At 36.0% G+C, this 27531-nt stretch overlaps 3 protein-coding genes, 1 long non-coding RNA gene and 1 other non-coding gene across 6 annotated transcripts; 3 read left to right on the plus strand and 2 right to left on the minus strand.

The window, feature by feature from the left end:
- Positions 1-1587: 1587 nt before the first annotated feature.
- On the plus strand, positions 1588-3475 carry LOC103971118 (fructokinase-1). The gene is made up of 4 exons (XM_009385074.3): positions 1588-2120; positions 2201-2533; positions 2948-3064; positions 3157-3475. Exons 1-4 carry the CDS (start codon positions 1716-1718, stop codon positions 3283-3285), a joined length of 984 nt encoding a protein of 327 aa, XP_009383349.2. The 5' UTR covers positions 1588-1715; the 3' UTR covers positions 3286-3475.
- A 465-nt stretch (positions 3476-3940) lies between these two features.
- LOC135585561 (uncharacterized) lies at positions 3941-10551 on the minus strand. The gene is made up of 7 exons (XM_065185820.1): positions 10227-10551; positions 9288-9359; positions 8080-8144; positions 6789-6936; positions 6617-6700; positions 5125-5211; positions 3941-4303 (listed from the first exon to the last, which is right to left on the minus strand). The coding sequence occupies exons 1-7, from the start codon at positions 10497-10499 to the stop codon at positions 4298-4300; spliced, it is 735 nt and encodes a 244-aa protein (XP_065041892.1). The 5' UTR covers positions 10500-10551; the 3' UTR covers positions 3941-4297.
- Positions 10552-12881: 2330 nt separating this feature from the next.
- LOC135675542 (signal recognition particle 14 kDa protein-like) lies at positions 12882-17175 on the plus strand. The gene is made up of 4 exons (XM_065185821.1): positions 12882-12996; positions 13600-13693; positions 13811-13920; positions 16714-17175. Exons 1-4 carry the CDS (start codon positions 12994-12996, stop codon positions 16906-16908), a joined length of 402 nt encoding a protein of 133 aa, XP_065041893.1. The 5' UTR covers positions 12882-12993; the 3' UTR covers positions 16909-17175.
- Positions 17176-20733: 3558 nt separating this feature from the next.
- On the minus strand, positions 20734-20807 carry TRNAI-AAU (transfer RNA isoleucine (anticodon AAU)). The gene has a single exon. It is a non-coding gene; the product is annotated as a tRNA-Ile (tRNA).
- Positions 20808-22048: 1241 nt separating this feature from the next.
- Positions 22049-26796, plus strand: LOC135675543 (uncharacterized). 2 transcript variants are annotated; one of them, XR_010513903.1, is made up of 3 exons: positions 22049-22130; positions 23623-26305; positions 26405-26796. It is a non-coding gene; the product is annotated as an uncharacterized LOC135675543 (long non-coding RNA). The 2 variants fall into 2 exon arrangements; XR_010513902.1 differs by lacking the exon at positions 22049-22130 and having other exon boundaries at positions 22886-26305.
- Positions 26797-27531: the final 735 nt, after the last annotated feature.

A 27531-nucleotide genomic window follows, 5' to 3' on the forward strand; every position in this document is an offset into this window, starting at 1 on the left:
CGGAGACCACTTCATGTTGATCCGGGTTCGGGTTCACCGCATCGAGCCCGATCCATGAGATCGCTCTTGTGTTTTCTTGGATTCAAGAACGGATGATAGCGGGTCGGATGTTTTTTATGAGATTAATTTGATTAAGGCCATCGTAATATTTGTGCATAGCCCGTGATACGAGAGTCGAGGCCCAACGAGAGTCGGGTCGGATCATGTCTATTAACCCGACCCGAACTGTAAGCATATGTAGTGATTTGGCGATTTAACGTGTGAATAATCTTATTTGACCGGACGAGATCCACTAAGATGGAGTGGGTATGTTTCCAAGTGAATTAGTTTGAAGGTCCACTAAGATGGCAGCTACGCACGTGACGCGGCCTCGTGATCTGTAACGGGTCCTAAACAACCGGTGCATCGTTACCCGATGTGACGGAAACAGCGTTCCACGCCCGCATTTTTATCGGAGGAAACTTTGGGACCCATTGACTCCTCCAATAAAGACACGGGTAAAAGATTCGAGTGCGAAGGTGGAAAAATATAACAACACCTGATCTATTTAGACCTCGACATAGCCGCTAAAGACCCCCGTTCTTGGGAGGCACGTTGGGCCCAGTTCGACTCCTCCAATAACGCCATAGGTAAAAGATTGGGGTGTGGTCGAAGGTTAAAATAAATAATTGATACACTCTCCAAAACAATACCAATAACGTCATATACCCGTTTACGCACCCGCTTTCTCGTCGAAGATTTCGGGTCGAGGGTCGAATCCGCCAATCACAAAACAGGTAGAGTGTTTTGGTACAAAAACATCTTACCACAAATAATTATCACTCGCTTCTTTGGCCTTCGGAGGTAACGAAGATCCGCTCCTCCAATTGAAATAGTCTACCGGGATCATTTACCGCTTTATTCACAGGAGAAAAAGGCGGGTCCCATGGGAACCACCGGGTTCGATTCCAATCACAACACAGGTAAGTGAAATATCTCTCTTTTGTCGTCTTTTCTCCCTCGAGATCTACGAGCCTCCCCCCCGGCATCCGAGGTGGCGATGGCTCATTCAACACGGCAAAACAAAGATGAAGAAGCTTTCACCATTAATTTTTAATCTCCTTTATATTTAATATAATTGAATTAGACTTGGGAGACATCTTTTCGGTCGTCGGTTGTATCGGTAGATGATTAGATCATTCCAACAACTAATATTATTTTAGAGGGGAGGAAGGAAAGAGAAAGATTTTGGTGAGGTCGGTGGAGATCTAACCTAAGAGTTGGTACACACTTAGACCTGATTCAAATTAAATTAATTATTTTTAATTTTAGATTTTTTTTTCTAGTACTCTTTGTACCACTAATTTGTTCTTCTGTTTTAGTTGTAGTGATTAATTAACATTTCATCTACTTTTACTTAATTTTAACATGACATATTTTTAATTTATCTTATATAATAAGTAATAAATATTTCTCCTTTTAATTATTTCTTTTCCTTCACAAAATTAACATTATAATTGCAAATGGCATGGAAAAAACAAGCTTATTTAGCACATGGTAGGAGGTCTCAATCTCTCCTCAGTGTGATCATTTCTCCCACCGACTCCCTCTCTCTCTTACTGTCCGTTTACTCTCTCTCTCTCTCTCTTCTTGGTTATATACACCGCCAATCGCTCATTGAGCGTCCTCTCCTCTTCTTGCTCTTGCTGTTCTGAGTCATATCAAGCGCAGCCAAGATGGTGACGGTGAACGGGGACGCGGCCGGGCTCGTGGTGAGCTTCGGCGAGATGCTGATCGACTTCGTGCCGACGGTGTCGGGGGTGTCGCTGGCGGAGGCGCCGGGGTTCCTGAAGGCGCCGGGGGGAGCGCCGGCCAACGTCGCGATCGCGGTGGCTCGCCTCGGCGGCCGCTGCGCCTTCCTCGGAAAGCTCGGCGACGACGAGTTTGGGCGCATGCTGGCCGCCATCCTGCGCGACAACGGCGTCGACGACTCCGGCGTCACCTTCGACGCCGGCGCCCGCACCGCCCTCGCCTTCGTCACCCTCCGCGCCGACGGCGAGCGCGAGTTCATGTTCTACCGCAACCCCAGCGCCGACATGCTCCTCACCGAGGCCGAGCTCAACCTCGACCTCATCCGAAAGGTGTTCCACAGGCGACCGAATCTTGGCTAGATCTCGTTAAACTTAGCTTCGACTGAGCTCAGATCTGTGTGTCCCCACAGGCGAAGGTGTTCCACTACGGATCTATAAGTCTGATAACGGAGCCGTGTAGATCTGCTCACCTGAAGGCCATGGAGGTGGCGAAGGAGGCAGGAGCGCTGCTGTCCTACGACCCCAACCTGCGGCTGCCGCTGTGGCCGTCGGCGGCGGAGGCCAGGGAGCAGATCCTGAGCATATGGGATGCGGCCGACATCATCAAGGTGAGTGACGTCGAGCTGGAGTTCCTCACCGGGACAGACTCGGTGGAAGACGAGGTGGCGATGCGGCTGTGGCGGCCCAGCCTCAAGCTCCTCCTCGTCACCCTCGGGGAGAAGGGTTGCAAGTACTACACTAAGGTAAAGCCTATCTCTGCTTCTTCATTCCTTTAATGGCAGAATGACGAGGAAATTTTGACTCGAATCGACTTTATGGTTTCATAAAATTCATTCCTTTAATTAAAATCAGTATAATTAAGAAAGAAGACACGAAGCAAAACCAAATCAAGATGATATGCATTACAATTCTTATTGTGCCTAAGATCTTATAATCTCTGTAGGAACGGCGGCTACATTTCTTCTAAGATTTCATTCAATAGTTACTGTGTATTTGTCTGCTTTTCTTTGAGATCTCAAAAAATAAAATGGATCTTTTTTCTAGAATTCTTATAAGAGATTTAAGATTGAGTTTGAATTAACTCATGAGAATTTATATCTAAATTTTAGTTTGATACTTCGGTCGAGATTTGAACTCATCGGTTTTCTTGAATCCAGGACTTTCATGGCAGCGTCGAGTCCTTCGCCGTCAAGCAGGTAGACACCACCGGCGCAGGCGACGCCTTTGTCGGTGCACTGCTGGGGAAGTTCGTCGAAGACCAGTCGGCTTTGCAGGTCAAGCATGCCATGCTTCATTTTCTTCCACACAAGCTTGCCTGCCATTAGAACAGTGATGGAAAGAGGCTGATTCATGTGTTGTGTTGCAGGACGAGAAGAAGCTGAGGGAGCTGCTAAGGTTCTCCAACGCCTGTGGAGCGATCACCACCACCAAGAAGGGCGCCATCCCTTCTCTGCCCAACGTATCGGAAGCCATGCAACTGATGGAGAGGGCATAAGAAATGCTTCGATTGCTGTGTTTTGATACGAGAACTCTCTCTCTCTCTCTCTCTCTCTCTCTCTCTTTTTGCCTTCGCTGTGTTATTGTTTCTTCCACCAGCTTTAATCTGGTGGCTGCAATTTGTTTCTGCTGTGATGTTCTCGTCATTAATCTCATTAAACTGCATTGGTGATGGTTTTTTTCCTTCATCTCTTTATCTTCTCAAACCTGCTCACATGTGTTTCTTCTGGCAGAGCATTAAAAGATTAATGGAACTATATGATACCGTATGCACAAGATTTTTATATGTTGTTTTGGAAGATTCATGATAATGACTCACTCCCATATATAAAGTTTATCACGAATAATCGGAAAAGAAATGTTTTTGTTTTCATTCGTAGACATCTATCTATATTATTGATTAGAAGAGGCAAAGCAATTACCATCCACCATATTGAAATATTCATATATCTTTAATATCATCGATCCTAAATACTTGAAATATTATGGTCTTATTGTTGCAGATTTTGCTATCAGGATATTATCGATCAAGAGAATTTTATGTAGCTTGCCAAAACAGAACAGACAAGGATCAAGCATTTATCAAGATCAAGAACCCACCACTGGATTAGTTGGATCAAATACATTTATCGAGCCTGAAGTATCACATCACATACCAAGGAAATATATTAACATTTGATTCTGAGATTGGTTCAGGACACCGCATAAAGGTTTCACATTAATGTTTTGAAGGATTAATCACATTCAACAATGGCAGAGCAAACACAGGCTGCCTTGTTCCTACTCTAATTGCAGGGCTGATACATGACACACAGAACATAAGAAGCTTCCATATGTACAATTTTCGTCAAATCGGGACTTGTTCGATAGCTTAACACAGACAGTGCACTCTTATGGAGATAGAACCCACGTTCATTTCCACCTGCATAGCACAACTCACCAATATCAGAGGTGATTTGGCAACGAAACGGGAACGCTCTCTGTTCTTCGGAAACTCATCATTCGAACTCCTACACCTGCAAAAGAATGTTAAAATGGGATGTCAACCGTCTTGAAGAATCAGCAAACAAACAGAATTAGTAGACCCAGATTCCAGAAGCAATATATTAAACGCTGCAAAAATTGCAGTCTTGAACCAATTTGCTCACCTCCACTCCACATATAGATATGATTATGATATATGTGAGGCTTAGATTTGTTTATATTTGTTACCCTGACAGTTGTTGATCAGTTTTTAGATAGAAACTTATTTCGAAACTTGGTTTTGAATCTTGCATTGCATGAGGGCAGGCTGCTAATTTGAGAAAGTCGATGAATTTGTGATTACTACATAGTTGATGACTAATCTATTCAGAACATCCAAGTAATGTGCCATTTCTTCAAAGTGAAATACCACTAGCACATTTTGTTTTACTCCATTCATTCCTCAAATATTAGAATTTTCAGTAACTAAGGACAATCATCATATTGAGATCTTGCATCGAGTATTAACTGAAAGTATCTGCTAAAGACTCTTTAACAATGCCCTCTAATGCTAAACAAAGGCAATTTCATCTAATGTTTTTGTTAAGGTTCATGATTGTTATATGGTACATGGTCGATCCCAGGTGGTCTTGGTACAAATTCCAACTTTAGAGGTCTATCTACATAAATATAGATATGTCGTGGGGTATATATTTATGCAGGATATCCAGTGTGTGGAGATCACATTTTTATGCACCAGTATCATAACATTCATATTAGTTCTTGGGCAAACAGGTATACACCGGCCAGCACAGTATGTCATCCATTAAAAATCCATGCAGAAAAGGATATCATTTTCATAATTATAGCATACCTGCCGCCTCCAACGGTTTTGTATAAAGTAGCAGGAACGTGCTATCACATAACATGGTATGAGAAAGCCAGCAAACTGGAGAGTTACCTGCAAATGAATAGCCAAATATTATGGATTTCTAACAGTTGTGAAACAGCAAGAGCACTGACAAATGTTTGAATTGCATTCATTATGATTCAGGCTTGCACCAATAACACATCATTATCTCAATGGCATCAGACTTTGCATAATCACAGAGCTCAATCTAAAATTTTCATCTTTTCACTTATATTACAAGCATCTTGCTAATGTTTGGGACAAAAACAGAACTATAACCTTTTTTGTACTGCAAACAGAAGAACCTTCAGCATTCTAACCACCTATATGACATTTCAAGGTACCATGTACTGCACCTCTAATGAAAGGAAAAGAAATGTACTAATTGTTTTCAAACTATGCTTCTATTTCAAAAGAAGATATATGTAGGAGAAGATCATAGGATTGAAATCACATTGACAGAACATATCTGAGACTAAGCAATATAAGTATGTAATTGTTCTTTTATGAAAAATCAACTATTAGACAATCTGAATTCTAAGGTTTGGATTTAATCCTACCAATGCTCATTGTTACCATTGATATATATACTCTTACAATGTGACAATGTTGTCTGGAGATAAAACCCTGGCCATTCATCTAATGTTAACAACATGGGCCAGATTCAATTTGGGCTAATAAACTTACAGTAGCTTCTCCCAAAGATAAATTGCAATATGATAAACCAACTTAGTATTACAGAACATCAATATTTTAAAATCTTTGTGTAAGAATTGCAAAAAGTGCTTCCATGTGATTGCCACATAACTTCAAAAAAAAAGAGAAAAACAAAGGCTCACTTGGCATAAGGAGTAATATTATGACACATTGTAAATAAAACAGGAGTGAAAATATGAAAAGAATATAAGATAAGAATCCAACTTTTGCATAAAAGCTTTTAAAATCAACTAAATCAAGAGAAGCAATCATCCATCAAAACATGTATACTTCAATTTTACAGAGAATCCAATGCATACATCACTATTGTGAAACCAAGATTAGTATAATATCAGGAGATGTTAGGTTGGGCTGATAAAGTTTAAGTAGGTATACTATTAGCAACTTAAGCTAAGGCATTTTGGTGATCACATAAATAAGGTCAAATTATCCAAACTATTGGGTCAACCTATCAAGTCAAATCATAACAGAAACTACCTAATTAAAGAGGAAATGGTTTCTTTAGGATTTCCACCAAAGTGCCAGCAACTACCTAATTTTGCACTGTGATATTATGATGATGAAAACCTGTAATTGTTTGTGTCCTAATTGGAACTGTCTTGTTTGGTTGGAAAAAAAAAAAGAGTGAGAAATGTGACTCTTTCTATTGTTTGAACTGATTCACAGTAAGTGTCTTTTAGTTATAAGAATTAGCATAATTTAACACTCATACTTTAGAACATATAGTAAATCATCTTACATTGAATAATGCTGATATGTCCTGCATCATTCCAACTTCCTTCATAGCACTAAGAATTTGGCGAACAAACAATAGCACCATCAACTGTAAAAGATCACAAACCATTTTGACTTCCATACTTCATAGATACAAGTTAAATAGCACTTGTTGAAAATATAATGATAGATCATACAATTAGAGCAACGGTGTGGCAACAAGCAACTCCACGGGCACTTGCGGCTGCATAATCTTCATATTCTGCATTTAGTAACTCCTGCTCTGCAGCAGCAATGGCAAGGAAATGGGAATCATGAAGATCAAACCGTGAACCCCAACTTTGCCTGAAAAAAACCATTGAATAAATAGGTAATGACTGAAGAATATGAAGAAGAAGAAGAACATATCACTACTATAAGTAAAGTTAGTACAATTAGTATCAAGAAACTAAATTGGAACAAATGCAATTCTCTTAATGGAATCCCATGAAATATGAAATTAACATAGTAGACCCAGTTCATGAGTGTTCTCCAAAATGCCCTTGGAACTCTCTATTGGTGACCAAATCATTCAAACAAAAGCTAGGATGACAGATGAGATAGACTCCGAAATCACAGAACCATTTTTTTCAAATCAAACATGGCGAGTAGTAGTTTTTTTAGGATGAAAAAGTTTGGTGCTTCGGTTAGTTACAATTGGGAGAACTTAATAGTCTTCCCTCTTCTCTAAAACATGACAATGATGTCCTTAAGCTTATGACATATATGCCCTAGTCATTATCATCCTAAATACTAATAACAAAAAATGAAAATGCAGAATACAACAAAATAAAATGGAAATCATAATCTCTGATAGATGACCTACTTCTGTAGCAAAAAAGAACACACAGAATGGTACATAAAAAAATCATGGACACAAGATCAAATAGACAACACACTTAAATGTAAAAAAGTCTAAAAGCCAAAATCCAGGGTTACCGAGCATATCTTGTGACTAGATTCAAAACTATAACATGTGGTTCACTCGAATTATGTAGAAACTTTTATGCAAATTGTCATTAACTATTCAGGAAGCGATGCAAGCAATGCTGCATGAGAGAGTAAAACAACATTGGCAATAATGGTAAACGCCATATAAAAGGTTCGATTAAAATTTTTCTTTAATCCTAAGTTCTTGCATCTACTTTGTTGTGAAATCTTGGCAAGAAAACCTCCTGTAGTTCCTGGCTGGGTGACTTCATATATTAATATGGTCACATAAACATTGTAAACATTTCCGACGATGGGAATATTGAGTTGCCTGTTCATGACAGCTCCAAAATAGTTTCTTTAAAATTGTTATTTGGTCCACACAAAAAAATTCCTAGTAGCTACTGAAAGACATTAATCCCACAATTCACCTTAAAATTGATTGGTGATTTCAAAATTCATAAACTGACTTAACATGCATTTACGTTAGAACAAAAAATACAAACAGTCAAGAAGTACCTGATATCGACAGCCATTACATCAGGACTGGGTCTATATGGGGCAGCATAATTTGGGGCAAAAACCTGTTATCGCAGAAATACTCCAGTAAGTGCTTTACCAGCTAAAGGTGAGAATAATAAATCCAAAAGAAGTTTCTAGTGTCATAAGGATACCAACATAATTTGGGGCATGCTTCTCCTATATGAACACTCAGATATTTTTTTAACCTAGAAGAGGAGTGTCATAATTGACATCAGGTCATTTGCCTGACATGAATCACTAGTCATTAAGTATATGGGCATACACTTCTACAGTCATTTGCCTTCTCCTAATTTGGCTTAGGGCTAAACTTACTTCATCTTGTACACAGAAAACTAATATTTACGGTAAGGTCTTCTTTGAGAATTCCTTTCATATTCATGGTAGAAATAGTACATGACAGTTCCCCTTACTCAGTGGCTTGTGTGAAAGGTAAACTTTTGACACAGGAAAGACTGGCACAGAGAGAAGTTCTGCAGCAACCCAAAAGTATTTTTAATTAAATTGAACCTGGAAGTATCAATCACCTATTTATTCAATTCAAATCACTGATGCTCAAGGAACAGAACCTGAAATTGTGTAAGGTTAGTAGGAATCTAGGATTGAGGGAAAGGATGTCTGGCAGATGTTGTTTCTAACACATGGATTGAGAATTGGCAGATGGTTTAGGGAGAAGATGGTTATAGTGGACATAAAATCCTACCACAGAAATTTCCATTCAAATGATTTCGGAGCATTTATAGTGGTTGCTGCTGAAAAACACTCAGATACTTGTCTAAGTTGCAACTTAAAAGATAAGGATGTATGACTACAATATCTTGAGACTACTCATAATACTAGCAATTGATTTAGTATGCCCCATTTAACACAATCAGGTAGGCCATCTTTAAAATAACTATTGGAAAGATCAGGCCAATTTTACTAAGTCTAAGCCCTTGAGGTGATCTACATCAGGCTAGATGTGAAAGATCGTCAACATAGGTTAAGGTTGCACAAATATATGTCAGAAGAAATTAAGTAGGAGGCATTTTGCATGCATACTAAAGGGAGAAATGCAGCTGAATCCAAGCTCTTCTTTTTTTTTTTTCTAAAAGAATAAACATTAGGAATACAAGGCTGCATCTAAGTTTATGCATCCCCCTTTTGCCCACAACATATGTTCAGATATCAGCATCTTGAAGCACAACCTGGTTGCAGATTTCACAAGTGATGTTTCCTTTCTTGTTGCACCATTTCTGGATACATATCCTGTGGGCAAACTGCATACAAAGGCCAAAGTAATAGCTCAAATGATTCCCAGTATTATTTGACATAAAATGAAACAAAAGAAGATTTGTGACCACACAAAACCTAATTCCTAGAAGATCACATGCTTGAATGAAGAACAAAAATTGACCTATCTTTAGAAACAGGTCATTCATAGGTAGATACAAGAAGCTATAAGAGAAATGATGAGAGAGAGTGAGGAGAAAGACTGATATATAGTTTACAGAAACAATACAAAAGAAAAAAGTCATATGCTTAGTTAAGTTTAGAATAATCAAATCTTTATTTATAGAACTACAGTGCATAGTGAATTATCCTCAGTAACACTATGTTAATTCCATATTTATTTAGTCAATTATCCTCCCCAAATTTCTTGACTATGCTTGGACTAGTAATATTTTTCCTCACTAGGGCACAATGGCAAGAAAAGATTCATGCAGCCAACTGCAACTAAATGGGACATTACCGCTTGTTGTTGTTGTTGTTGAAGCAGTAATTGTTGTAGCATTGACCGTAACGACATGTACGACAGTCAACCAAAAAGCTCTACTCATTTGGAGACCTTAAAAGAGGAATTGAATGCCAAAATCCACAAGAAAAAAAAGCATATGAAAAATTACGTAAAACTATATTATGAAAAATGGAAATTATAAATCAGAATGTACAAACCCCACAAAAAAAGTTTCAATTTTTATTATAAAAATAGTAATCCTTCGGAAAAAAGAAACCTTCCCCCTTAAAAAACAACTCAACTTTATTATACTAAAAATCATAAAAATGGGGATAAATTCTGGAAAAGGATTGCGAGAATGGGGAAAGGACAAAGAACAACCAAGAGAGAGAGAGAGAGAGAGAGAGACCTTGAGGGTTCCATTACAAGCGCAAGGGGCTTCCATGTCGCACTCATCCCCTTCCTCTTGGCATATCCTGCACTCTATCATTTCACCTCCCTTGTTCTCCTTCTTCTTCTTCTTATTATTATTATTATTATCGGCATTGGCCATCCTGCTCACCGAGCAACCCTCCTCCACCAACCCGCCGTCCCCTACCGGCGACACGATGCCATTCTCTGGCTCGAAGCACGCCGCCGTACCGATGATCCTGTCGACGCACACCATAAAATCCCCCACCATCTCTCTCTCTCTCTCTCTCTCTCTCTCACTCTCTCAGTGCTCTCGGTTTCGGACAAAGAAAGGGAGGAAAAAGATGTGAAGAACAATAAATTAAACTTGAAATAGAAACTGGATCGAGCCAAGTGAAACACCAAAACTACCCCTCCACCCACTGCCTCCGCCTTGAATTTATTTGACCATTTTGCCCCTCATTATATAGCACTGAAAAGGAAATCTCACACTTCACATCCAGAATAATGTCTCAATTTTAAGACACCAAAACCCTTTAAATATATTTAAGCTATATATATATATAAATGTATTAGTAAATGTATTTAAGAAATAATATAGTCATAGTTATACACATGAATGACACAATCAAGTCTTGAGGTATTCCGAGGTTAAAGTTGAAGACGAGTGTGCAACTCTCAAACTCTGAGATGTTGTCAGGGTCAGGTCATTTGCAGAGATGTCCATTAACCACAGTTAAACCAAGTCAACTCCTTTATGTGGAAGTCCATCATGGGTGCTGTGTTGGACACCTTTTATCCACTGCAATCAATTTTTCTAAATAATATTTATATTTTCTAAATAATTTTTCTAAAGCAAATCAACTCCTCAATATATTATGTTGGACACCTCTTTAAAAAAATTCATCAAAATTTTTTATCAGTTTTAAATTGTTATGGTATTTTTATTTAACTCGTTTACAATATTTTTTAATAATATTTAATATATTTTTATTAAGATATTAAAAATATTATAAATGTTATCAAGAAAGATATTAAGTGGCAACACATTGTTTATGATATAATATAGTTAAAGTTATAATAATTTATTTGGTTAAAATTAGAAGTTCATTTGAATCATTTATAGTATTTTTAAATAGGTTTTAAGGTGTTTTAATTTTTTATTTTTTTATTTTGGTGATGTTGTTTCTAAAATGTTATAAATACTTATCTGAATCCATTTATTAAAATCAATGTTAAATCAAAATGAGAAGATTTATCCACATTATATATATATATATATATATATTTATTTATATTTATTTTTTTTTTATTTATGTATAGTGTTGTGCATAGACAACACTGCCTCAGTGTGTATCCATTTATAGCTCTTCCAAGAGAGGACAAGTTGGATAGGCATAGGATAAAGAAAGTAGTTGTGAGTTTGGTAGCAACAAGACAAGGAGATCATTTTTATATGATATGTAAGGGTGGTAATAAGTAAGATCCCACAATCACATTAAAATCATATTTTAGATATAAGCCTTGTGTTTACTACTACTATTAGAAAACTTAAAAAGACAATTAATTACTTGTCCAAAAAAAATGTTGGATAATCTTATAATTATTTGTATTTTTTGAAAAAATAATTACAAATAGTGAATAAAGATTCATATAATTGATGTTACAAAAAGATTTTTTATTTTATGAAAAATATATTTTTTTGATATTTGAAATTAAAAAAACCATTATATTATTATTACCATTGCATCAAGTCATAATTTCCATTTGGACTCCCTCATGAATTTATTATGTAGAAAGTGGATGCCACTAAATGATCAATTTAGTTTGTTTTTTGAAGTATGAAAACACATAATCCAACAAAGTATGATTAATGGCTCTCCCATCAAATAATAATTTCTTTTATTTGTTCTAAGAAAAAGCCCACAAATCTTGAGAAAAAAGAAAAGGTCACCACCATGGGATCATTGCAAAGTTAGGTCAGTGACAGCATGAAAGCCCCACATTGTCCTTGTTAGGTGCACCAACAAGTCTAATGGCTCATTCGAGCCCCACCAAATGCTGCAATTATTAGTGAAAAGGACATGCCATTTGAGCCCCCTCCCTCCATCGGCATGCAATTAAAGATGAAAAGTGGCAAGACATAGGAACAATAACAATTGCATTTGGTGATTACGAGATATAGTTTCATGTTGAATTTTATGTTCTTGTATTATTATTATTATGAACACACCATTCCACTGTATAACTGTGATGTCCACTATATATACTCCTCTCCTTTTCCTTACTCTATTCATTCACCTATTGCATTTGACTTTGTACAAATCCTTTTGATCCTTCTTATGTTCTCTCTTTCGTCTTTCCTTCTCTCGATGCATTATTATGTTGTAATATTTATATTATTAATTCTTAATACTATTCATTCTCTTAATACTATTTAATAATTAAAAAAAATATTTAATTTTGAGATCTAATATTTAGATTGAATCATTTATATATAATGTAGGATTAAATCGGAGTGTTAAATTAATATTATTTATATTGGTTAATAAGGCATTAGCAAAGAGACACGAAATGAGAAGGGACGGTGACGATGTGACTTGATTCGAAACCAACGGTCGAGATCAAAATATCTCGCTTGATTTAAACAGGGCTCGGGCTCGCTCTAACCGACTTCTCGCGATCGACTTCGAGGCTTCTTTGGGTCTTCTTAAGGATCGAGGGAGGGACGGCATCAGCGATCTGCTCGATCGGAAACGCTCGCGATGGTGGGCATCTCCTCTTCCTCCTCCTCCGATTCCTCGAAGTCTTTGCAATCGTGGATTGATTTGGTCCCATCTTGCGCTTCATCGTCCGGTTTTAGGGTTTTTCTTTTCCGATCCTATTGGTCTTCTTGATCTCATATTGTTGCGCTTAATTGCTTCGTTTTTGGTGGGTTCCACATCCTCCTTGTTCTAATCGGAGGTGACGGTCGTGCGGTGGTGTCGCGATTAGGTTTTGGTTGGAGCAGATTTGTTTCGGAATCGAACGCCGTTTCTTTCTTGCTTGTTGTTGTTCTTTCAATTGTCTGCGTCGAATCAACGATGTTTATGTTGTTTCTTTCATCAAGATCTGACCATGTTTCTTCTTTGATGAGATAATTCTGTTTCTTTATCCTTCTCCTTCGATTAACACTTCTTTTTCCCTTCTGTGCATATATCTGTTTTCAAAAGATTTGCATATCCTGCTTACTGCTTTCAAGTGTAAGAAGATCTTCACACGTCTTGGACTTTTCGGTTTTATGGCTAGTGAAATATTTTGCCTGAAGTTGTTTCTTCTATCGAGATATATTGGCTGTGCAATAATGGGTTACGATTCTTTTTTTATTTCAGGTTCTTCTGCAACCCGACCCGTTTCTCAATGAGCTTACGAGTATGTTTGAGCGCTCGACGGAAAAAGGATCCGTCTGGGTCACCCTCAAGCGCTGTAAGTTAGTAGGCTCCCTTTTTGTTCATCTGCTGCTGTTGTTCTTTTGTTGTTGCTGTTAGAAGAGAATGTATTGTACTGATTCTCGTGAAAACTTGATGTGGTTTTTGTAAATAGCATCTATGAAATGCAAGGCGACGAGGAAGAAAATGGAGACTGCTGGGGAAACAATTGAATATAGATGCCTTGTTCGTGCAACTGATGGCAAGAAGACCATCTCTACTTCGGTAAGCTCTCAGCTAACTGACATTGTTTTCTTTACCTTGGAACATTTTATGTTAGTGTGTTGCTATGGAAGTGAAGTTATTTAGATTCTCCCTGAGCGAATAGGGTAACCATTTTTAACCGTGTAAACATTGTCTTCTATATCCTTTGCTCTCCAGTAATGTAATAATCGATTCAGTTTTAAGTACACCTGCGATATAAACCTCATGCAGCGTTAGGAATTTGTAAAAGCATATTTTACTGGAATAAATAAATAAATAGGCTGTTACTGTAGTGATATCTTTGTGATATATGCTGGTTGAGCTGTTGCTTATGCAATGAGCAGTAGGAATCTTGTGTGATTTTACATGTGAATGTGATCATGATGCATGTCAATGTGCATTACACCTTTTGACTTCTAGTGTTACAGAAGTTCATGAGCCATGGTAAGCTACTACAATATTTTAGTTGCAACCTAGCTCTAGTTAAGTAATTGAGTTAGAAGTTGTAATTATGATATCAAAGTTGCTAGTGAGTCAGAAGGCTGTTGATGTTGGTTTGGGCCACAGGTATTCATGATTGTTTAAGGGTAAAATTAGCGTGAGGTAATTATATAAGTTCTTTCTTAACATCTTTCATTTTCTTATAACCTTATATGGTAGTACAATTTGCTTGTGGTAATTATATCGGTTCTTTCTTAACATCTTTCATATTCTTATAGCCTTATATTCGTATGTTCTCGCTTAATTATGCTTGTTTTTACTGAACTTTAAAATGGAGATTATTAGTAATGTCACTGTCTATTTATTTGGAGTTTCATATTTTTACTACATTTGATCTTTTTTTTCTCATTCCTTATATATCCACCTGAAATCTTATTTTTGCTCCTTAACAATAATCCTTATTTTTGGCCTCCTATTACTTTTCCCATCATCTTTTATTTATGCTTCAATTTCTTTATGTCATTTTTCTTCTCTTTCAATTTTTTTTCTTTTTCTGCAATCTGTAAGTAATTTGTGTTCTGGACGACCATTAGTGTGGTGCCACCTTGGAGCTCCATTTGAGCAAATATCTGTGAAGGATTATGATAAAAAATGACATATGTCCTAGAGGAGGCCTAAAAATTATCTAATTTTGGCCAAAATCTCTCTAGAAGCTTGTGAAGTTTTCCCTTGTGCAAAAGGTAAGTGATGGGATGGATTTTGATGCATTAGATAAAGTAATGTCTGCCACTATGGCAATGTGGCCTCACATTTTTGAACCATGCTATATTGATACTTAAGTAATTTAAAAATTATGACTACTGTCTTATCTTACGTACATCAGAAGTAGTAGTTTTATTCTCCTGTTCTTGTTGTATTTGCCATGTTTTAATTGCTGATTTCAGACAAGGTCTCAACGAGATGGGATTTGATGAACTGCACAGATTGGGTTGGGACTAGCTTATCCTAACTAAGATTGACTTGAATGCTTAATATAGTGACAATGATGTTCATGTCAACTTGAATGCTTAATATAGTGACAAAATGAAGTCACCAGTCTTCAAGTTGGCATCTACGCTGATGAATGTTGTTCTTCTTTCGGAAAGTGTATTTATGAAGAGTATCTTACCTAGATTTAATGCATGATTTCAAAATACCATTCAGATGGATTACCTTTTTTAACATAAATTTTTTAATTCTGATTAGGATTTAAAGGGATTAAAAGTATTATACATTTACCAATAAATGACTTGTTGAAAATATTGACATTCTGTATATCCTAGAGTTGCATCAAATAGGTAAAGCGCACATTCCAAGGATCTGATCTGATGTGGCAAGAGGGGGAAAGAAAAAGAGGGGGTTGCGGAGGAGTACTAACCCAGGTGCATAAGGTTGCAAACTTTTAAGATAAATAGGGGTGATAATGAGAGACCATGTACCATTAGATCATAAAGAATCACAGGGAAAAGTTTTGAACTTTCTGATGTTCAGTGTGCTTCGATCATTCTCTTGCTAAATCTTCTTTTAGGCATAGAGATTTGATGGATTTTCACTCAATTAGTATAACACCTTCCATTGTTTAGATAATTAAGCATTTGCCTTTGTCGTAGAAAGGGCAAACCTAGTGCACGAGATTACTGTCAAGATGGGACATGGGGAGAGGGTCAATATATTTCTGTCAATGTGGGTTCAGAGAGGATCAACGTATGTAAAATTAATGAGATTTGTCTCTATGACTCAAATCCTTATCGCTTAGATCATGAAGGAGCAAGCTTACCATTCTAACAAGGCTCGCCCTTAGCATTTGTTTGCTCCATGAGGATGATTTTCATTCACACTGGAATTAATTTGGCCTGGAAGTAAAAGAACTAGAGTGCGAAAATAGATCGAGGAGTTCCAAGTTGTAAAATTGATGGCTTTGGTAGAAGGACATTGTTGAGCCCCCCAAAAATATGTCTTTTAGTCAGCCTGGTAGCTGAATCTAAGGTTGTAATATTCTCTCGTACCAGTCTGACCATTGACATGCAATATACCACACATCACTGACGTATTCCAACACTTTAGTGTGTTTTTATTTATATATATATATATATATATATTTTAGTGACATACTATCTGTGTATGTTATGTGTCCAAGAGGACATTGAGAAAGGTTATTGGCCATGCATATAACCTTTTTTGATTGTCACGGTTTTTCTTGTTTGTTTGGGAAAATGATCTTTTTGAATTGATGGCACTTTCTTACTCTTTTTTATTTTCTTTAATGGTACTCATCATCTCTTCCTTTAGTTATCAAAGAATTTAATCTGTTGTTGGTAATGTGTGTTCTGCCAGCTCTCTGCGAGGGATTACCAGAAATTCCAAGCTTCTTATGCGACCGTCCTTAAAGCCCACATGAACGCTTTGAAGAAAAGGGAGCGGAAGGATAAGAAGAAGACCGCTGAGCCCGAGAAGAAACAAGCTTCGTCGAAGAAGAAGTCAGAGCCCTTCAAGAAGCCAGCAGCACCCGCTTCGAAGGCCTCTCAATAATGACAAAAAAGCACATACATTTTTCTGCTGTTTTGGGAGAAACGCCAGAGGCAATTTGCGAAACATTAGAAAGAGTATTTTATTTATTATGTTCTCATCACTGATGATGCTATTAATTTTCCTATCAACTGAAGTTAAAAAAGGACCGTTGATTCAGAATTCTGAATATGAGGGATGCTTCTGAAGAAACACCAAAAAAAAGTGTTTTCAAGAATATAACTTGTATTTTGTGCAAATAATATGATAAATCGAACATCATTCTCTTCACATTATTTGATCTAAAAATATATCAATCTTCCCAAACATGTATTTTGTGGAGGGAGGGAGAGAGAGAGAGAGAGGATGAATTGTTGTTGTTTCCGCGGGTGCATGGCTAGTGGCCGGGGCCTCCGGGGCTCGGCCCCGACGGCAGCCTCGCCATCCACGCCGTCACAGCCGCTCTCGCCTTCTCGTACACGCTCGGGTGCGCCAAGTAGTTCTCTCCGTCGAAGCAGTCCGGAGCCGGCCTCGCCGCATCAACTCCTCCCCCAGCGCCCGTCATGACGACGGCCATGATCGAGACGACGATCACCAGCAGCATCGCGCAGGTCCTTCGACACCCCATGCAAGCAGAACCTTCAGCTCTTCCTAACACTGTGAGGCTATATAGGTCGAGCACAAGTTTGGATGCATGGGAATGGGATCGAGGAGTATATATAGACACGTATTAGCAAAAAGTCTCACTGCATCGAAGGCTTGGTCAGGTACGAGTTATTGTTGGTGTTGACCGAGCAGAATTGACTGTCACGCTGCGAAGTTGCTCTTCCTCTGCGAGAGCCGATGAGATGGTGGTGACAGCTGCGTTGAATCCGTCTGCAGCAACAAGTAGTAAATTAAATTAGCCATTAGATGTATCAAAGGAATTGACTATGTAACCCCTTGATTTAGTCTCACAGGAGTAAAGTTTTGATATAATCAAAACAAAAATTAGTAAAGACTTGATTTGAAGGTTTGATGAGAGCATAACCATTAACTTAGATTTGGATGAGATGTAGATGGTTGATGAAGGCAAATGTCCACACTTGTTGGGGTTGGTGGAGGTCAAAGACGTGTGCACTTACTGGTTCTTGTTTCAAGCAGTCAAAATGTTGAAGTAGTCAATGATGCAATGGCGCGCGCGCGCGCACACACACACACAAACACACACACTCTCTCTCTCTCTCTGCAGTTTTTATTAGCAGTCGAATTATGGACTGCAGTCAATGATAGATGAGGTATTGACCAGCTAAACTTCCCGTCCAAGCATATGAACCGGTAAACTATCATGACACAAACCTCAGACATTTGGTGTATGGTATTGAGATGTTATTCCGGCTAGTTACGTTAGTGGTATGTCAAATATCATGCTAGGAGAGATCATCCTAAACGATAAGATCTAATTAGATAAAATATATTATAAATATAATTAGATCATGATTATTAGTCGGGAGGGATTCATAATTATTTATTCTAAAACATCTTCTCTCGTTAAATAGACATGATCTCCTAGTAATGTTATATTATACATTGAGAGATTATAGATCCTTTCTTATCTTCCCTTAATCTTCATCTCTCCTTAGTCCTTATTCCATCAATTATAGTGATCCAATAAAAAAATAAGAAAAGAGGAGAATACAAGTTTAGTTCTTATTATAGATTAACATCACAGTTTTTTTTCCGATTTAACGATGACACACTTGTAGATTAGATAAATATTTTTTAAATAGTATCAAAAGATATATAATCATAAACTTTGATCTATCATTATTTTATTTTATGTTCTACTATTAAAATTTTTCATATAATAGCATAATTATAGTTTTTATACTTAATTATCATTAGAGTCATGTTTTGAAATCAAATACTATAGATTATAAAAATATGTTAGATCTAATTTGTATTTAGACCTACTTATTGGCACCTTTCATTTGCTAAAAAGTGTTATTTGATTTTGATTATAATAATTCGTTTGTGTTGTTGATCTACTTTCCTATCTCATCTTTAAATCTATTCCTCTATGTTCGTTGCCTGTTTCTAAAGTGGGCGAAACCACGATAAAATTATGTTGTATATATTTGTTCAATGGGCTATTATCGGTAGCTTGCTATTATAACCAATGAGGCTCGTGCGACGATGATAACCATGCGTGTGAGAACTGTTGCTCGTGGATATGGTGGAACACCGGTGAAGGCTAGTCGGTAGGTGAGCATAACCATGTATCATAGTGACTATGGGGTTTCTTCGTGCTAACATTAGAGAACAGGTGGCATGTGCAATAGGATGGTGGTGAAGCTTTCATCGTCGCGACCACAAGTGACAAATAACCACTGGACCACAGTGAGGACTCGCTCATGTGGGCATAGTGGAATGCAACGGTGTCTACGAGAGAAGGTTATATTATGATTGAAGGTAATAATAAGATTTTCTTGACAAGATAAATTACAAATACTATTTTAGATTATATTAGAAAGGGCTAATAGTGTTCCGATATATAAAAGAAAATATGACATTGATGATATACAATCACTATGACTTGTATTGATAGTCATAGTTATTGTGATATATTATTATATTTATCGAACTTATTGACTTATTTTATGAAAATCATGTGCACATGTAAAATATTTTTTCAAAAAAAAATTAAAATCAAAATAGGTAAATTTATTTTTAAATAAAAAATTATTTTATTTATTTTAATTTTAAATTTTTTTTATATCTTACCAATTAATGGGCCCAATGAGATCCTATCTAACTAGGTAAAATATATCATAAATATGATTAGTTTATGATTATAATTATTGACTAATAAAAAAAAATCCAATCATAATAGTATTATTTAACATATGTCCTCGATGAGAAAACCTCTACTATTTATTTATCATAAATCCTTTTCTCTCATTTATAAATAAACAAGATTTCCTAAGACTTAATAAGTGATTGTTATAAATTGAGAGAGTACAAATTCTTTCTCGTATTCTTTTAGTTCTTATTTCATCGTTTATAGTTGTCTTATAAAAAATTAAATGAGAAAAATACGAATTTGATTTTCCTTATAGACCGACATCGTTGTTTCATTCGAATTCGATGATGGTGTACTTATAGATAAAATAAATTTTTTAAATAATATAAAAAATATGTAATAATAAAGATTTTAGTCTCTGACATTAAATTTCTTTTATATAATAATATAATTATAGTTTTTATACTTACACTTCCTACTATAATATAACGATGCAACTTGTGACTAAGACTACCAATTTCACATAAGAGATAATAAGGTTTAATACAATAAATGATAAAATAAAAAAGAAAATAGTAAATAATAATAAATCAATGAATCCTTATGAACTATTTATGAAATTAGGTGCACTTCAATGAACAAAACAATATTTATTATATATTTTATCTACAATAAATGATTTAAAATTAAAAAAGTAAAAGTAAAATTACAATTATGATAATATTATTTATATAACTCTAGGGAATAAAGTAACATTTAATATATTTAAAGCTAAAACATAATATATCATGAAGAAATATGAAAAATAAATCTCAATTAAAATTATTATTCTTTATACAAATTTAGCTCACATTATATATTTCAATGTATTTAACATACTAAAAAAATTTAAATAAATATTTCAATAAAAATAATATTTGTGAAGTTAGGTGCACTTCAGTGAACACAATAATATTTATCATATATTTTGTATAAAAGAAATGAAGAAGAAATATAAAAAATAAAATTTATTAAAAAAATAATATTTTTACATAATTTTAGCTAAAAAATGTTAAAAAATTAAATTATGGCCCATGCAGGTCTCGAACCTGCGACCTTCGCGTTATTAGCACGACGCTCTAACCAGCTGAGCTAATAGGCCAATTGATTTTGTATCGAATTCAAGACATGTCATTGTGATTCTTCTAACTAAGTCTCATAGAACAAAAAAGCTTTTTTTCCCCTAATTAAGCACAAATATCTCACATTCAATCGCAAACCCAAGCAAGATTGCTCATGTCGGCGACTTCTCTACTCTTTTCGTTCGGGAAGACGATGAACCAAGTAACAATCAAGGTTCATGAACATAGAAAAAGAGATCGATCTTCACACATGAAACCCCGAAATCCCCACAAGAGTCTACCGCACGTACAATCGACAGAACCATCGATTCCACGTTCGATAGCAAAAGAAGACAACAAATCCAGAAATGGGATGCATTACCTTCTAATCCACGATGGAAGGGAGGATGATAGGTCGAGATAGATGGGTTTTTCTTCACGGGTTCAGCCCATCGGCTCTCCCTCTTCGCCTTGAGACGATGATGGGATGGGCGAGGAAGATAGCTCATCTGTGGCATCCATAGCCAAGGGGGCTCAGATCGGACGGTTGAGATCGTCTCGCGAGACCTGATGCGAGATCGGGCGGTCCGATGGACGTCGACGCGCGCGAGACGGAGGATTCGCCCATAATTGTTCCGGCCAGTCTCACAGCTCGGCTGAGTTAGACCGGGTCAAATAGACAGCACGAGCCGCAACTCGACCTGGTCGAGCCGAGTCCACGGCCGCTATTAGCGCATGCGCTTAGATCGGGCGGCTGATGTTGTCTCATGAGACCTGATGAGATATTGGACCGTCCGATCGAGATCGACGCGCGCAACTCGGAAGGATTCGCCCAAAATTGTCCCGGCCTGTCTCGTATGTTTGCTGCAATTTGATTCTGGGCCGGGTCAGATAAGCAGCAAGGGGCCGCAACTCGGTGTAGTTAGGCCGTGTAGGCTACCGAAAGGACTGAAGCACCCATGAAACTTTCACGGCTGATATGGCATGTTATTGACCGATCTTCCAATTCCAATCGAAGTGGCGGAGAGCGACGAGAAACCCATGAACCGTCCCGGGGTGATGTCACCGTGGACGGCACCGTGCATAAGGTCCATAAGATACAATGGCGGGAAAATTTTTGGGCGAATCTTCTAACTCGCGCGCAACGTCCGCGATTAGACGGTCCAATCATTTTCATGGTTCGTGAGACGACAGTAGCCGTCCGATCTGAGAAATTGATGATATAGACGAGCTTTTTTCTCCCTTTTCTCTCTGCCCATCCCATTACCGTCCCGAAGCGAAGCGGGAGAACCGATGGCCGAACCCGTGAAGCAAAGCCGAACGATCTCGAATCGGCGATACTCCATTCTGCTGTGGATTCCAAGGTAATGCTTTTCTGGCTTTGTCGTCTTCCTTTTTAGGGGAGAAATAGTGGATTTGATGGTTCTGTTGCTTGTGTTGAGGTAATGACTGCCTTTGTTATCGGTGTGATGTTGTTTGTTTGACAATGGTGAAATGGGTATTTCCAGATTTATTGGAAGAAGGGCAGAATCATTGGCTGTGGTGATGATGGAATGTAGTTTTTTTTAATCGAATTTATCTTTTTATATTTAAGTTTAATTTTTTTTTATACGATAATGATATGTATTTGCATTGCAATATATCTTCATGTAAGTTAGCGGTCGAAAATAACATCAAATCGATCTATTAATCAACTCAGTTGGTTAGTGCGTCCTTCTAATAACGCGAAGGTCTCAAGTTTGAGACCTGCGTGGGCTAAATGATTTTTTTATTATTTTTTATATAAGTATATTTAACAAATTCTTTTTTATTTTAATTTTTCAGTGTTTCGTTTGCTTAAGCTATATAGTAGTATTATATTCATGAATTTATATTTTTGGTTTCTTCTTTTTTTCATCGTTTATTGTGTTTTAGTTTAATAATATTGTTTTTCATCATTTATTTGCTGAAGTTATATCACGAATATTATTTTTAATAAAAATGTGTTTAATTGTATTTTAGCTTAAATTTTCTGTTCATTTTAATCAGTTTTTAATTATTATGATATTTTTATTTGGTTTATTTATAATATTTTTAAATAATATTTATAATATTTTATTAATGTATGTGTCTCTTTGATTGTCATCGTTTATTGATCATTACAATATTATATTTTTAAGCTCATAATAGTTTGGTTGAGATTAAAAAAAATATTTATAATATTTTAAAATATATTTTATAGTACTTTTGTTGTGGTGGTTAGAATACTATAATAGATAAAAAATATTATAACGGATCAAAGTACGGTAATAGATAGAAATTTTTTTAAGGGAAATTTAAGTATTTTTTAAATTAAAGGCATTGCTTGAAAAAAATAATATGAGGGTATTGATTGAGAAATATTTAAAATATGAGTATTTTCTAGATAAATCATCTTATATTATTTTTTTCGCTATATATATATATTTAACATTTATTGTATTTGAGCCCTAGATATACAAAAACCTGTTTTGTTTGCTGAAGTTGTGTGAAGAATACTTTTAATTGATTATTTATTGTATTTTAGTTTAAATTATGATAATAATAAGTAAAGTTATATAAATAATATGCTCTTTAATGAAATATGTTTTAGTATTTCTTTTCACTATTTCTTGTTTTTTAGCTTAAAACATATAAAAATTCATTTTGTATCTTACAGTTGTATAAAAAAATATTATTTTTAGCAATTTTAAAAAAATTCTTAAAATATTAGTTTTATTTGTATTTATTTCTTTTTCATTAAATATTGTATTTTAGCTAATATTACTTTGATGTTTTATCTATTAATATGATCTCCAAGTACTTACGTGTGAGAGGCCTTCGACCCGGTCCAAACAGGCCGAGTTGCTGGCCCGCGCTAACCTTTCGAACCGGTCTAACTCGACCGAGTTGCGGTAAGGATATGAGATCGCCAGGAATAATTATTGGCAAGCTTTCCACTCGAGCGCACCGACCTCTGGGTGGCTTTCTTGTCCCCTCTCTCCGCCCATTCCATCACCGTCCCAAAGCGAAAAGGGGTGAACCGATGGATCATCCTCCATACTGTTGTGGATTCGAAGGTAATGCTTCCCATTTCTTCGTGGTATTTGTCTTTGTTGTCTTCGTTCATTGAGAGAAACGGAGGAATTGATTGTTTGTTGCTTTTGAACGGTGACGTCTCTTTTCTATGTTAATGAACCTTGATTTGAGCTATGTTCATCGTCTTGTCGAACGAAAAGGTAAAGAGGTGGTTGAAATGAGAAATATTGAAAGGGGTTTAGAGTCGAGCATGCAGTGTTTGGGTCTCCAAAACCTTAAAATGTCTTCTCTTGAATGGCGATTGAATGTGACGAATCCGCAAGATTTCAAATATTAGATCTTCATCTTTCTGTAGTTATTGTGTGTGAGATTTAGTATGAAGAATTATGATCAGTCATCTTCCCATCTGCATGGTTTTCATTTTTATATGGAGAAATGAAGGAATTGATGGATTTGCTGCTTGGTATTACGGTTGATTTTTGTGGAGATTTCAGAGGGTTTCTTTTCTATGTTAATGAACCTTGATTGGATCTTTTTTGGGGCAAAGAATTGATCGAAATGAGCAATCTTGAAAGGAGATTTAGTTAAAATCTTCTCTTGAATGCTGGGATTTAATGTGAGGAATTGGTTATAACAAAAAAAACTCTCAATATTTCAAGCATAAATTCTTCTGGAGCTGTTTCTCCCCATATTTAGAATGAATAATTAAAAGATTATGATGAAGAATGTGATGGGGATATGATGGGCTCTTGATAGAACCCCTGCTGACACACCTACTTGAAAGCAAGTAATTGAGGGCCATGAAGGAGCTTACTGCAGAACTGCAATGAGAGGCCTTTGTGCTGTTGCAGCAGCAGTAAGCTCAAATATGCCTGTGGAAAGTGCAACACTGAAGTGAGAGATTAGGAGAAGAGATGAAAGTAGGTGTTATAAAGAAAGAGAGTATCTATTGATGGGAATTTGACCTATGATACCAAGGAATTAGTGATGAGTATCTTTTGATCCCATTCCTACCGTAAGTTGGAGGGGATTAACTTGTCATATGTTGTTTTGTTGGACAGAGAATGGTGTATGGTATGTCCGGTGTCGGATGAGTCTAATTTTTTTTTATAAAAATAAGTCTTGTTTTTTGTATTTTCGAAATTCTTTTTTCAATTGAGAATTTAATGAAATTCTTATCGTCGACTACTTATTATTTTTGTTTAATATAGGTATTAATAAATTGTTAAATTGACCTATTAGCTTAGTTGGTTAGAGCGTCGTGCTAATAACGGGAAGATCGTAGGTTTGAGACCTGCGGCCATGCTTATGATTATTTTTATTTTTTTTAAAATCATTTAATTATATTTAAACTTAAAATATAGAACAAATATTATTTTTTTGTAACTAATGTCATAAATATTATTTAAAAATATTTTAACCAATGTGTAATAAAAATATTTAAAATAATATCTTAAATATTATTTAGTTTGCCAATGTCATAAGATATAGAAGGTATTCAGATAAATAGAAATTATTTTAATTTTTAACCATTTATCTTTTCATAGTTTCAAATATGTAAAAATACTTTTTAAAATTTTCATTATTTATTTTATTTTAGCTAAAATATGAAGTACATTTAGTTTCACAAATAAGTCAACAAGGATTTCTTGATTTGTAAACTTTACTTTTTTTCATCATTTAATGTAGTTAACTTAAAATATTAAAAAATATTATTTTGTTTGCCGGTGTCATAAGATGTAAAAAAGCTACTATGATAAATAAAATAGATTTTAAGTTTGAACCACTTAATGTATCTTTTTAAAATATATAAAAAGCTTTTAATTTTTTTTATTGTCTATTTTATTTTAGCTTAAATATGAAGTGCACATAATTTCACAAATAGTCGATGAGGATTCTTTACTTTTATTTTTTTCAACTCCTTGTGTGGAAATGGTTTAGTCATAGGCTATAGCATTATGCTGTGGTAGGCACAAGGTAGTGCTTTTCAATTTGACTATCTAACCTACACAATCATTCATGGTCCTCTCATTCATTATGCTGTGCCAAAAAGATGTCTTCTTAGTGTCTGCACTTTCTTATAATTTTTTTAATCCTTTAAATGAGTTAATATTTAGATAACTGCCAATCTTTTTCTCTTTTCTGTTATTGCCCTATTCTGAGTACCTTCATTATGCATTATATGGTTTTCTTCTTTCCTTCTTCATTTATGGTATTAATTACCTTATGTGTACCCTTGAACTTTTTATTGCATTCTTCATCATCTAACAAAAGGAATCACATGATCTTGGGAAATGCTGTAATATGCTTTTTGGCAGTTATTTACTTTGGGAATAGAATCTGCTAACAGTTCTTATTTCTTTGTCTGTGCTGATGAGTCCTACACATACAAATACCATGGATATGATATGATAAAAACATCAATGAAGCTTGGGAAGGTGCTAAATAAGCAAGGGATTTCTTCATTTGCTGAAAAGTCAACTTAGTAGAGTTGTGCTAATAGGTATGCTTTCTGTCCAAATTTATTTCTGAGTGTTTCAAATCTTTTGACAATTCTTTCAAATCGACACTAACTTAGAACATTATCATTTTGTCATGGAAGGCTGAGAAAGAAGCCAGGTTGCTGAAAAGTACTGTTAGCAGGAATTCATGAAGTAAATTAATAAAAGTAAGCAGGTTGTGGAAAAGGAAGAAAAGCAAATGGGTCTTGAGCTTGAAAAGGAGAAATTAGTGTCAGTATTTTCTTGAAAAGGAGAAAGTACTGTTAGCAGGAATAACTTGCTGTCTTGGATCTGAAGAACAGAAACATAGCTTAATTCCAGAAAATTTCATAGAAGCATATTAGAGGCAGCTTAAATTTCATAGAAGCATATTGGATCTGAAGATCCATTTAAATATTGACGGAGTCTCATTAAATGATTCAAAAAAATGATTGTTACTAATGTTTGAACACAGTATAATTCATCTTATAATCTTTGCTTCATTTACTGCTAAGATTATTCAGGTTATTTACTTCTTTTTCGCTAAAACTTTCTTAAAATTAAGGCGCTCTTTAGGCCCAATAATGGCCTTCGAACCGGCCGTGTTGCGGGAAAGATGTGAGACTGGCGGGAACAATTATTGGCGAATCTCGATCGGACGGTCTAATCTTCCATCATGTCTGATGAGATAACATCAGCCGTCCGATGTGAGATATTGATGACATATATATATATATATATATTTGAGCCTTCTCCGCCCTTCCTCTTTTTTCCGCCCATCACATCCTCGTCTCAGGAGAAGCGATGGTTGAACCCGTCAAGAAATCCAGCCATCTCTATCATCCTCACTTCTACTGTGGATTCGAAGGTAATGCTTCCCATTTCTGCATCGTCTCTGGCTACGTTGCTTGTGAATGGGTTTCATTTGTGAAAATTGGTATCTTTCTCTACATCAAGAACCTTGATTGGATCTATGTTCGTCATCTTCTCAAACGAAAAGGGCGAAGTAGTAGTCAAAATGTTCGATCTTGAAAGGGGTTTTAGAGTGGAACAACAGGTAGCGTTTGGATCTTCAGAACCCAAGACATCTTCTCTCGAATGACGACTGAACCTGAGGAATTTGTGCCTATCACGGTAAGAAACCCCTCAAGATTTTTAACATTAGTTCTTCGGGCGTTATTTCTTCCCATCTTTCTGTAATTGTGTGTGAAATTTAGTTAGATGGATCACAACGGCATGTCCTGGTGAT

Source organism: Musa acuminata, chromosome BXJ1-6, assembly GCF_036884655.1.
Source record: "Musa acuminata AAA Group cultivar baxijiao chromosome BXJ1-6, Cavendish_Baxijiao_AAA, whole genome shotgun sequence".
NCBI lineage: Eukaryota > Viridiplantae > Streptophyta > Magnoliopsida > Zingiberales > Musaceae > Musa > Musa acuminata.

Excerpts from the sequence above, each read along its gene's own strand:
- LOC135675542 (XM_065185821.1), top strand. Across the intron at positions 13,694-13,810 it reads CTGGGTCACCCTCAAGCGCT|CATCTATGAAATGCAAGGCG; the intron begins GTAAGTTAGTAG and ends TTTTGTAAATAG. Across the intron at positions 13,921-16,713 it reads AGAAGACCATCTCTACTTCG|CTCTCTGCGAGGGATTACCA; the intron begins GTAAGCTCTCAG and ends GTGTTCTGCCAG.
- LOC103971118 (XM_009385074.3), top strand. The coding sequence starts at position 1,716 with ATGGTGACGGTGAACGGGGACGCGGCCGGGCTCGTGGTGAGCTTCGGC. Across the intron at positions 2,121-2,200 it reads ACCTCGACCTCATCCGAAAG|GCGAAGGTGTTCCACTACGG; the intron begins GTGTTCCACAGG and ends GTGTCCCCACAG. Across the intron at positions 3,065-3,156 it reads AAGACCAGTCGGCTTTGCAG|GACGAGAAGAAGCTGAGGGA; the intron begins GTCAAGCATGCC and ends GTTGTGTTGCAG.
- LOC135585561 (XM_065185820.1), bottom strand. The coding sequence starts at position 10,499 with ATGGTGGGGGATTTTATGGTGTGCGTCGACAGGATCATCGGTACGGCG. Across the intron at positions 8,145-9,287 it reads CTTGTGAAATCTGCAACCAG|GTTTTTGCCCCAAATTATGC; the intron begins GTTGTGCTTCAA and ends CTGCGATAACAG. Across the intron at positions 6,937-8,079 it reads GTAATGGCTGTCGATATCAG|GCAAAGTTGGGGTTCACGGT; the intron begins GTACTTCTTGAC and ends GGTTTTTTTCAG.